At 47.9% G+C, this 12742-nt stretch overlaps 1 protein-coding gene across 10 annotated transcripts in view; it reads left to right on the top strand.

Annotated features, from left to right (window-relative positions):
- The window catches only part of msi2a (musashi RNA-binding protein 2a), a 217616-nt gene that overhangs the window by 56231 nt on the left and 148643 nt on the right, over positions 1–12742 (top strand). For all 10 annotated transcript variants that reach the window (XM_017489011.3, XM_017489020.3, XM_017489014.3 and 7 more), the window contains one exon: positions 8647–8739. In XM_017489011.3, the coding sequence (XP_017344500.1) occupies positions 8647–8739 (93 nt within the window). The remainder of the gene's footprint in view (positions 1–8646; positions 8740–12742) is intronic.

The raw sequence follows: 12742 nt of genomic DNA, 5'->3' as shown, positions 1-12742 counted from the left end.
AGACTCCCAAAAGGTTCATTACATAAAAGTCAACAGCTCTTTACAGTGGCATTTGAATTGAGTACTTACCGTGTGCCTTCTGCTAAAGTACCTCTCTACTACTCAAGGTTTTTAAAGAGTTACTGTACCTCTCTTAGTAAAAGGGCCATACCTTTTGGAAACGAAGGGGGGGGGGGACCCACCGCCTTCGCCAGCCTTCGCCATCAATAGTTCCCTCTGATGGGATGCCCTGTGATTGAGCAAGTGCACCAGGCAGGCGCACCGCTTTTAATTGGCTCTCGGTCCTCGAGGTTTGCAGTGAAGGGGGGAGGAATACGAAGATGATGAATGAACCGAGCGACCCCCACTGAGTTGGAAATGAAGGGCCGGCCGCTCTGTTCCACGGTTCCTGCTCGAGGATGGATGGAAGGAGTGCTGGAGTGAGGAGACCTCGGACGGCGAGGGAGCTGGGAGCAATTAGCGAAGATGGAGCGAGGAGCGAAAGAGCGATGAAAACCGAGGGAAAGAGAACGGGAACGCATGAGTTAATGTGAAAGAAAGCGAGGGAGCGTGCCAGTGTGTTTGGCGAAGAGTGAGGGGAAAGAAGTATTGCTATCGCTCCCTAACTCATCTGTCCTGCGCCCCCAGAGGCTCAAACAGCTGTGGCATTTTTCTTGCTTAGCTGCACTGCTTCCTCCTGGGGACTGACTGAGGCATAGAAAGAGAGATGGAGAGAGAGAAGGAGAATGGAGTCGGTGGTCAGAAGAGGGGGGATGTTTGTCACCAGAAACATTTGCAAGAAATCCCTTGATTGTTGTTGTTTTCTGCAAGCAACAGCAATGAGGAAAGAGATAGTCGAGACCAGGAGGGATTTTGAGGACGCGCGTTCTCCACCACGGGCCCTCTCGTTCTCTAAACTCCCGGCTGTATTTCCAAATTGACTGTTTTTTTTTGTTTTTGTTTTTTTTTGGGTTGGTGTGCAACTACCTAGCCATGGTGTAATGGAGCTGAAAGCCTCTTGGTGGTGTTTAAGCCTCCTGTGTGGTTGTGCCGGAGCTCGATGAGTGCCCACTGACACAACAGGCAGGCTGATGCCCATCCTTAATGCCCAGAGTTTTATTTACAGCAAGCAGAACGGACAAGGGCAGCATGCTACCTATCTATCTATAGACTCTCTCTCTTTCCCCCTTCTCAGTTTGAGTCATCAAGGCCCTGCACTCTGGTGGGTGACTTGGTTGGAGCCGGTGCAGCCAGTGTGGGCAGATTGACAGCAGGATTTTGCTGGGAGCAGAGAACCAATTAAAGATGGTGCCCCAGTGAGCCAGCCTTCCCTCCTACCCACTTCACATCCCATCCCCTCCCCCCTCCTCCATACAGCCCTAACTGACCTCCTGAGTGGCAAGCACATTGGCTCGCTAGAAGCAAATCGTATGAAATCCTCATACACTCCTGACAGAATCTGGGGGGACGGACGGATCGAGAAAGGGGGACCGGATGATAACGTCACCGAATGTGCCGCGTTTCTGATGTCTCTTGACTTGGCCTATCGTCATGCTGTTGTCATCGGTATAATAATGGGATGATTATTTAAACCCCCATGAGAGCGACTCTCTCGTTAACGTGTGCCCGTAGAATATTTGCGCTGAAATAGTTTTCTTCAAAAACTATCGATTAGCTGGATTTGTTTCGGAGAGATTGACAAGGGAAGGTCATCTGCGGCTATTGATGGGCCTCTCAGCCGTAGCAGTGCTGACGTTCGGCTCTCCTTGAGCTGTCAGTGTATGCGGGACTGAGTGGAAATGAATTAGCCGTGTTACAGCAAGCAGAATTGAGCGGAGGAGAACCGGCCATATTAAAGCCACAGAAACTAGCGCAGGTGAATTAAGCCGTGTGTTTGGGGGAACAGGATCGAGTGCCGGTGAATTAGCGATATTAGCGGAAGAATGAGTTCATGTGTAATAACCACATTGGCGTGACTGGATTGGTGAATGAGTTACGTCAAAGTGACGCCCATTTCTAAAGTCCTCAGTGAACCTTGACCCGGAAGTGAATTAGCCATTTCGGAGTGATGGAGTCTACTGGAGGTCAGACAGTTGGTAAATTAGCCGTATTGGAGGAAGACTAAAAAAGTAAAGGTGTGTCAGAAAAAAGGGGCGTATTTCTAGAACCTTACGTGAGCCTGCCCTTAAGGTAGCAGCATTGCTGGGAATCCGATTAAATGAAAGTGACTGGATTAAGTATTGGTGAATTAGCCATGTCAAAGAGGAGCCTATTGCTAGGATCCCTCACTGAACCCGAGTTGTCGTCAAGCCCAGGTGGCTAATTAGCCGTATTGGCACCATAGAATCTAGTGGAGGTGAATTAGCTGTGTTACAGGGGCAGAACCGAGGTGTATTAGCGATATTCGGGAAACGAGTCTGGCTGAAGTTGAAATAGGAGTCTAACGGGAAACGGTCGTTTTAGAGGAACGAGAGTCGAGAGTTTGGAAATCGGTTGCCGTGCTTGGGGGTGGTGGTTATTGCTAGGAACCCTCAGTGAAGCTGACCCATCATCACGCCCGGGTTGCGAATCAGCCGTATCGGGGCTGTAGACTCGAGCGGAGGAGAATTAGCCGTGTTTAGAGAAACAGGATCGAGTTGAGGTGAATTAGCGAGATCAGGAAAACAAGATTAACTAAAGGGGAAGTATAACGGGGGAAACCAGATCAAGTGAAGGTGAAGCAGCCATTTTAGTCGGACAGGATGGAGTGGAGGCGGAGTAGCGGATTTGATGAGCAGGATCGAGTGGAGGTAAATGAGGCGTTTTAGAGGGACGGGTATCGTGTAGAGGTGAATTAGCGATGTTAGAGGAGCAGGATTAAGTAGAGGTGAATTGGGCATTTTTAGGGAAAAAGACAAAGTGGAGGGGAATTAACTGTGGTAGAGGGACAGGATCGAGTGGAGGTGAAATAGGGCTTTTTTTGAGGAGCAAGATCGAGTGGAAGTGAATTAGCCATTACTGAGGAATAAAGAGCAAGGAGAGGTGAGTGTTCGGTATTAGAGGCACGGGATTTAGTAGGGACGAATTAGGCGTTTTAGAGGAACGGCATTGAGTGGAGGTGAAATGGCTGTTTAAGGTGGAGGTTTCGGGTCCGGCATGCAACAGAGGTCAAATAAGCATGCTGGTCGAGTTTTGTGTTTTCTCGGTGTAATCCTGAGCCGGAGTACTGTAACCTGTCACTCTGCATTTGTGCTAAGCGCCTCTCCCCTTCTCATCTCCTCAGCTGTAATTGTAATTTAATTAGCAATTAGGGCTCTATTTATGCACACTAGAACTGAGATTGGAGCACTTCTCAAAAGGGCGAGGAGAAAGAGACGGACCCACGGCCCTCCGCTGATTCGGAGTGTATTCTTACGCTCTTGACTTGTTTTCCTCACTCACTTTCATTCAATGCTATTTCTCTGAATCAGTTTTCAGTCTCTCTCTCTCTCTCTCTCTCTCTCTCTCTCTCCCTCCATGTTGCCGTCCTGAGAATCCTCTCTCATGCTGACACAAGGGGAATTTTTGACCTTGAAGCGTTCTGACCTTGTTTTGCCTTTCCAGCACAGCCGTGCAGCTGCGACACCGAAAACGCAGTCGGGTTTTTGCACACGTGCACATTTATAGAAACGCGCACGCACAACGGAGCAGTGCGACCACGTCCCCCCCACCCCACTTCCTGTAGAGAGTAATCGAGCTCATCAGAGTCGTGTCATGAGTAGCACCCGCAGCAACTAGCATGAATGAGCACAGGTGGCGTTTCTGCCAGACCTCAGTGATAATCGGGGGGGAAAGTGTGTGCGTGTTCAGGTTCACTTTGTCCCCTGACAAACAAGAGCGGAAAACGATGGAGGTCTAGACCGAAGCGTTAACATCTCGCATGTCAGCGCGGGGTTGGAGTGAGTTTATTTAAAAAGCTCCCTTAGAATGAGAAGTTGGACCGCTTACTCGATAAAACGGGAGGCTGGCCCTTGTCTTCCAATAACGTAGATCCTTGGCGGTCTTTAAATCTCCGTCTTATACACACTCAATACACAAATGAGAAGTAATTCTGTGCCATATAAACGAATTAAAACGTGTGTAATTGTTGATCTGATGAAGGGGAACTTTTTATGAAGCAGGTGACATTTTATAGACGTTAAAATGTTGTGTATTGTAAAAAAAAAAAAAAAATGTCTTCAATATCATATTAGGATTATTTTTTTGGCACAATTTCTTCTCAGAACTTGGTATGTGGTCAGTGGATGGCCGCTAAGAATAGCATCTTCTGTAAGCCCATTAGGCTTTTCATGGTCTCGGACCGAAAGTGAGATTGTTTGTTGATGCTGTTAAAGCTGGAGAAGGGATCATTCTTTTCCCATCACTCCAAACCCTATCTGAACCTAACCCCTGCGCACACACACACACACACACACACAAAACCCCTGCAGTGGGCCCTGTCACCTCGCAATCACCATCCTCCTGAAATCAACAGGCCCGTCCCGAGAGCTCTTGTTGCGGGGGGGGCAAATCCACCTCGCTCTAAATCACTCCCTTTGGCTTTTTGTCTAAAACAAGGGCACTTGTGGCAAAGTCAGACAGCTGTAATCAGCTGGCCAGAAATACTGCCATTCACTTAATCAGGGCTGATGGAGGAATCGAGTGTTAAGAGAAAGATTTGGTGTGTGTGAGTGAGGGAGAGAGAGTCTGATGGAGAGGATGCAGTTCGAGAGTGGGCTCTTAAGCTCACCCACACTCCCTGCGCACTCAACTGAGCTCCGTTCATCACACGGAGTGTCTCTGCGAGATAAAACACTCCAATACTTCAAGACACACCTCCCGTCTTCTGCAGCTAGGCGACGCCCAGGCGCTCAGATTGATCTACGCGACAGCGTCGAAAAGTTCAACCAGGAGACGCCAAACAAAGGACTTTCGATCCAGCTGTTGCGTCTAAAGCGAACTAAACGAGTCTTAACCTAATTTCCTAACCCTCTGTGTGAGATGGGGTTCCTGCCCCCTTTACTCTCGTGTATTGGCTGTAATTCCTGTGATTGACAGCCGGGTCTTGAAGAGTCAGGTTAAGCTTTGTGCTTGGTAAATGGAATGTGACCCCGTGGAAGATCCTGTCCTTCCTGGGACACAAGAGTCCTTAACAAAAAGAGACGAGAATATTCTGTGTTAGAAAGTAAGGGTGGGAAAGAGAGGAGGACAGGGAGAGAGAGAGGGATGACCGTGTCCTCATGGGAAAACGAGCGAGGTCATTCAGTCTCCCACTGCGGCTTCTCTCCTGAGGATTTATCGCTTGTTTTCAGGCCTCTGCTCCCGGTTTGTTTGTGGCCGTGACGCAGAAACTCATGTGAATCTCAGCAGAGTCTCTGCTCCACGTGAGTTTCTGCTTATTATTGCTTTTCCAGCACGTCTCCTGCTTTTTCTTCAGCCCCGTATCACGTTTCTCCACATTTTTTATAATATTTTTTTTTTTTTTTTTGCGCTTGCTTCCTCCCTGTTGCCTTTTACAGCTTCATAATGTCCGTATCTCATCACAGTCATCTCGCTCGCTCTCGCTTTGCTGCAGGGCTTCCGTCTGCAAATCCCTGGCTGATGGGTAGATAGCGTAGCTTCTCCATCACACCGGTTTGTTTGGAATTATGGCAGTGACTGATACCACACCAGGTGTGTGTGCGCTGCTGACTGAAGCAGCTTGGAGATTGAGATAAGACGCCATAGATCCGGGCATGGGGTGCTAACTGGAGGTTTTATTCGCGCTTTGTTTCTGAATGTGATTTTTTTATTTTTTTGTAGCCATCATCGTTCAGGGTCCTTTTGCATTCTCAGACTAGCGCTGCCATGGTTTCAGTAACCGCAAAGAATGTTTTTATTGTTTTTATGGTTGATGCTTTTTTAACTTTAAGCAGTTCCATAGCGGTTGAGAGAAACGTTAGACACAGCCTCGCCGTTGTTTTCCACACCCATATTCAGAGAAATTGTGCCTCAGGGGAAATGGAGCGAGAACGTGAACAAGGGCAAATCTGATATTGGTTTCATTCATTCATTCATTTACAGTAACAGATGTTCAGGGTCGAGGTGGATCCGGAGCGTATTCTGGGAATACTGGGCCAGAGACAGGAATCCACCCCTGGTTCAAAATGAGGGGAAAAATTGCAGGGTGCTTCCGCTGTGTCAGGAAATTTAATGCTTTTTCTCTCGAATTATTTATCATTTCTTTGTTTCTATCGCAGTCTTATCCCAAATGTGTGTGCGCGTGTGCTGTGTATTGTAGAGAAATGGAGCAATTGGGAAACATAATTCTATTTCGGCTTCTGCAGGAATCCAATCAGCCACTGGGGCGGCCCTGTCACAAACCATAACAATAGAACGAAAAAAATAAAAAGACACCGGAAGAGCCGAGTCAGATGATCCGTCAGGAGTTTCAGGGGAAGATGAACGTAGGAGACTTCAAACATCACTAAAACAGCAGTCAGGGCTGATAAAAGTGAGGGACGGTGTTAAACGAGCGCACACAGTCTTTATCAGGACCGATGAACCCCGAGATGACCGGGGCAGGGCTGGGAGGGACCGGGCATTTGCATGCTGTCTGGATGGCATCCGAATGCAAAGTAGACCTCACATGCAAAAGTAGAAGCGAGGGAGTGTTTACCTGGACCTGTACACACACACCTGTACACACACACACACACACGACAGACAGACAGACGCTGTTGCAAATGCGTGGTCGGCCTGGGAAATCCTTCACATGGTGACGTTATCTCGTGAAAGATCCTACACTCGGATTGGCTTCCTCTTGAAATACGTTTCACCAAGGGCAGGGCAACATGACGACATAAAATCCATATCATGATCAATTACACCGTGATGCACTTCTCATATCATAAGATATATTATGATAAATAATATCATTTAATAGACACTAATATAATGTTTTGTTAGCGGTCCTGAAATCTTTGGCTCGGTTTTATTTTTTTATTTGAACTGTTCTGGGCAATTAAATGTTCGTTGAGTTTTTTAAAAAAAAAACGAACGAACGAACAAAAACGATCGTCTTCATGTCGTTTTTGGCTGTTTTTCAAAGTCAGATGCGTTAAAATCCGACACGCAAATAAACTTCCTCCCCGAACTCCAGCGTCGTCGAACGCCCCCCCCCCCCCCCTCTTCCTTTTCTCCCCCTACCGCTGTCTACATTGAACGACCGGCTCACGGATGTGTTTTAATCCCGTTCCAGCCGCAGAAGAGCGTTAAAGATGTGCCTCGCGGATCCCGGGTTTCCAGAGAAACCGCGTTGTCCCGGCTCGCTGAGGTGCGAGGGCGCATCCGTTAGAGTAAATGTTTGGGTTTTATGCTACGTAAACACAATCACACACATCTGTTTATGTCTCCGGGAACTGTCTGTCCTCCAATTTCTCACTCTGCGCTTAGCTTCAGATTTTTCTGCACAGCTTTTTATGTATGTATTTATTTATTTAATTCCATCTTCCTATTTCTGATGCTCCATATATTCTCAGCCGAGGAATTAATCGAGGCTTTAATGTACTCTGATTTTTCCTCTACGTGCTGCCTAATTGTGTTTGCAGAAGGAGAGGACGTGCGCTTAGCGCTGTTACTGTCTTAAGCGCTGAATGTCGGATGGCTGATAGAAAAGACCCAAGCATTTTCCCAAACAAATAAACATGCCAGAGGTTTAACAGGGTGGAAAAGGTGCGCTAATGGGGCCCACTGTGCATTCTGTATGTGCGTGTTTGTATTTATCCCCTCACGGGGACAGCGGGTTCCCACAGCGACCTCGATGAAACCTCAGTCCCTGGAAACGGGAATGCATGGAAACGTATAGAGGACTATAATTAACAGTCTTCTGCTCATTTTAACTCGGGGGGAGCCCATAAGGATTTTCGTGTGTGTGTGTGTGTGTGTGTGTGTGTGTATTCTCAAATAACGTGCAACGTGCTCATGTAGTAATGAGTACAAAGTACGTCTTGGTCGTCGGAGCGGTATTCGCCGATTTAAGCGGTTTTCCGCAAAAGAGCACAAAAAACATTGCCGGTCGCTTCGCACGTTTATTTATCGATTATTTATTTATTTATTTATTTATTTATTTATTTATTTATTTATTATTTTAAACCCGCAGCACGGCCGTGCGTTTTTGGCCGCGACGATCGCAAGAGAATTCTGCCAAACCCTGTATGAACCGGCATCGGGTGTGGAAGCCAACTGCGCTTGGGGTCACGTGACGAGTAACGTGGTTCGGTTTTCACGTTTCTTGTAAGTTCTACTTTGCAGTGCCGAGGAAAGACTTATTACAGTTGTCGATGTATCAGAGACGGGCGTTGGTGCTTCAGCTCAAACGTTTTGGTCCGGAATGACTCATGAGTGCGCGCGCGCGCGTGTGTGTGTGTGTGTGTGTGTGAGAGAGAGAGACGTGGGGAACTCCACATTGTCACAGCTCTCACACACATTCACGTTCACTCATTATGTACATCTGTGCATGAGACATGACGTCCCTCTGTCTCTGTCCCTGTCTCTGATGTATTCACTTTGCCAAGTGTGAGTTTAATAGTGTTTTTTTAATATATATATATATACACACCTGTGTACTAATGTATTCTCTCTCTCTCTCTCTCTCTCTCTCTCTCTCTCTCTCTCTCTCTCTCTCTCCAGATGGTCACAAGAACGAAGAAAATATTTGTGGGTGGTCTGTCAGCGAACACAGTGGTGGACGACGTGAAGCAGTATTTCGAGCAGTTCGGGAAGGTAAGTGGCTCATGCTGATGTCTCTCTCACACACACACACACACACACACACACACACACACACACTCACTCTGAAGCTCCACTAGGGTCAGCTGGACGTTATCGAGAAACATCACCGAGACGCCAGCGATTACAGTTCATCTCAATACGCGAGCGTCTCACGTGACGTTAATGTCGATCGTTTCTTTCCATTCGTTTCGTTTGTGCGCGCATTTCCTCTTAGGAAAAGACGTCATCACTTCATAGCTGACGTTTATGTCTTCAGTTTTTCACTGACACGCCGAAGCTGAAACATCATAAACCTCATCTCATCCAAAACAAAAAACCAAAAAAACACCCTTTCTGTAAATATGAGCCTCAAACTACATCCGGTTCCTCAGCGATGCGCTGTAGGACACAGCGGGACTTCGGTCTAGAGGCGGCCGTGGCGTAGAACCCCGAATCAATTTATTTATGGTAGCTTTAGTAATTTGGCATCATCGTCTCCCTAAAAAAAAAAAAAGAAAGAAATCGCTCGTTGGTGAAGGCTTCGAGCTACGGATCTGAAGGGCGTGAGTTCAGATCCCATCGTAGTCGAACTGCCACCGTGCCGAGTTCTCGAGCGAGACTTCAACTTCTTAGAGCGTTCTTTCTCAGTCGTCCGGAGACGAGCGTCAGCCGAACGACGTGAAGAACACCTGTATGATCAGCTCCTACCCCTACCATCTGATCTCTTTAAAAACTAATGCGCTTTAAAATGATTGTATATTTATTCATTTAAAAAAAAAAAAAAAGGCAAACATCAGACACCAAACATGTCTTAGATGATGATGAGGAAATTGTGTACTTTTTACATATTTTTTTTTTTCCCCTGTGGGTTTGCTGGCACGTCTAATCTAAACATGATGATTAGATATATGATTGTTTGTTTATTTATTTATTTATTATTGTTGGAGCTCTGTTCGTGTGTAAGTGCTGTCTCCGCGGTAGAAAGGGGATGATCTCATACGCGTGCGAGTGTGTGGATGCTCCGTGTCTGTATAAATAAAGCCGGACGGGCGGCGACCCCGCGGCGTTTAGCGTTCTCCCGACGCCGCCGCTGATCATCTCCGCCTCGCCGCAAATCTCGACTCGATTGAACGACTTGATTGGATTGATTTCTGTTTTCTGTTGTTTTTATTTTTGATTTTATTTTGAGGAATCCTCACACTCGCCGGGAGATAAACAGATCAGCGTAATTGAGAGTGCGGCTCGAATCAGAGAGACGCTGCTGTGTGTGTGTGTGTGTGTGTGTGTGTGTGTGTGTGTGTGTGTGTGTGTGTGTGTGGTCAGCTGATAGGGAAAGAGAGATGGTTGTTCTGTCTGTATCTCTCCTTCTCTCTCTCTCTCTCTCTATCTCGCTCACTCATTCTCTTTCTCCGTGTGTGTGTGTGTGTGTGCCGTGTTTTTCCAGCACGTTTTTTAATTGACCAGACTGTCCACTACAGCTTGCCTTTGCGTGCGTGCGTGTGTGCGTGCTGTTGTTTGCGTTCGGGTTACCTCACGGATGCCCTTTATGTCCTTCCACATGTCCACGTGTGACCAGTTTTGTCTACGCGTGTTTGCACACACTGGCCAATATGAAGCGGATGTTAGCTCGATCCGGTGTGTTTGTGTGTGTACGTTTTCATATCTTTGTGGGGACGTTTGACAATACCCGCCCACTCCCCTTACAAAGGATTTTTTTTTTCAAAGGGTTAGATTTGGGTGTGGCGTAGCGTTAATTCTGAAAGGTCCTTACAAGGAGAGTAAGAGGGACGTGCGTGTTAGTGTGGCGGTTAGTGTCGCGTCACGGTGAGGAAACAGGTGGTACGAGCGCTGGGGTCACGCAAGCTTGCTTTCTCCTTCAGAGCCCCTTCTACCACACACACACACACACACACGCACGCACACACACTCGGAGCTGTTCGCAGTCTGTGTGTCATCTGTAATAGGATGCGGAACGTGTGCCAGAGTGTGTGTTTGACAGGTATAGAAGCTTCTCTGAGCCGAAGACTCGGCATGACTCGGGTGTAAATCCCAGACAGCTTTAGAGCGAGTGGATTTCTCCTGCTGGTTCTACACGAGACCGCGGCGCTCGAACGCTCGTCTCATCCACACTCGTCGCCTTTCCGTAACGTCCGTGTTCGGAGACGATTCCGCGTCCCAGCTGGTGCACGTGTGGAACGTAATGCTCCGTTGCCGTGTAAACTAATCGCAGTGTTTATATACAAGATCAGTAAACCGTCCGAGCTCTTTAAACCTGAGGGGAAGACTGTAAGGAGGAAGAGTCTTGCTGGAGGGCTCAAAACACTCAGGCTTACGACGCTCCGTACGCGACGCCTACACACGGGCCGGGGCGCGGGAACATCGCTCTAATCGTCCCGCTCGTCGGCGATCGGCCGAGTTCCGGCGCGATCGAACAGCGGGTGTGTTCTCGGTGTGTGACGAGCAGAAGGTTTGACCGCTGCGTCGATTTAAAAGGTAACATCGTAAATGGGTCCGAATTAGAATCGATTATACGTCGTTTATTATCAACAAAAACAACAGGACCGACAACTGGTGTGTGCGTAATAATAATTAGCATTTTTAAACTGACTGACTGACTGAGATTTTGTACAAAGCATCGTCGATCGTTTTAAAATGGTCCGTCTCTGCCGTCATCGTCCGGGAGTCCCCAGTAGGCCTTAATCAGATTCCCGACAGATTTGGTCACGTGTCGAATCGTTGCCGGACGACGCGAGATCGGATCGGATCGGATCGTCGCGGATTCAGCGGTGTGGTCAAATACCGAATCGTTGCCTTGTTACTAAAAATGTGAGCTTTTACATTTCTGTGAAAACGTGAAAGAGAGGCGTCAGACTGGACGTTCCCTCGTCGCCGGGGTGGTACCATCATCATTTCTACCCTTTAGTACGTTTCTTAAAGCGTTACTCCTGAAAGCTAATTAGAGGTACATCACTCGCACTTACTCGGGTACATACTGAATGTACACGGGATGTACCACCCCGGCAACGTGGTATATTATATAGAACGTCGGAGAGCGCGAGTCTCCATCCCTGAAGCCTGCAGATATTTATACGCTGGCCAGAATGAGAAGGAAGGAGAAAGAGATGGTTGTTATTGTTTTTATCATTATTTCAGATCACCTTGTAATTGCTTTGGCCGATATTGCACTGCTGAAAGTGAGGGAGATGGGGTTGGGGGGGGTTGGGGGGGGACCCCAACAGAAACCTCTGGTTGTTTGTGGACTCCGACACTTCAACAGGAAGACGGGAACCTTGGGAGATTAATGGAGGGGGGGGGGGGGGGGGGGGGGGGGGGGAACAAAACAAAAAGAAACGTAACTTGTTTAGTGACAGGAAATTTGTTTTGGCACCTTCAGTAATCTGATATCACGCCTGACATTTTGTGCGCATTAAGATTCAGTAAATGGCAGAGGGGGTTATGGGGTTATGGGTGTGCGCCTGGTTGCGAGCGTGCTGCCCCAGACTTCATAACATTTCATTTAGTATACCTGCCCAAGCGCTAGCGTTTTAATAACGACGGTTGAGCCGTTCGGGCGTAGCGAATAAAACCGGTGTTGATGTCCATTAGCGTGGCTGACCTGACTTCCTGCCTCGATGAGCACAAACAAGTGTGTATGCACGGGAATAATGTTTGCTTTGCTTGTTTGCTGGTTCCCGCCTGAAATCACGACCGTAAAGGGAGAGTAGTAAAGTCTAAAGCCGGGCGATTGGTTACGTTTAGAAGAGCGGCGCGTGCACGCCCGAGCCCTGGGAGACCGAGAGGCGTTCCTCAGACGTCTTTGGTTACAGGTGGACATTTTCATAGCTTTACATTTGATCGCCCGTGCACCGCCTCGCGCCTCGCGCTCTCCGTGTTTAGGAGTCTTCCATTTGCCTAGTGGTCAGGCTTTATCTCCGTTCATTTCGCCGCTGCGATCCGATACGGAGCGCGTCGGGTGTTTTACACACGAATCCCCGCAGGCGCTGAAGCCTTCCTC

Source organism: Ictalurus punctatus, chromosome 16 (assembly GCF_001660625.3).
Source record: "Ictalurus punctatus breed USDA103 chromosome 16, Coco_2.0, whole genome shotgun sequence".
NCBI classification, from domain to species: domain Eukaryota; kingdom Metazoa; phylum Chordata; class Actinopteri; order Siluriformes; family Ictaluridae; genus Ictalurus; species Ictalurus punctatus.
Note: the sequence above shows the minus strand (reverse complement) of the source record. Positions and strands in the feature narration are given on the sequence as shown.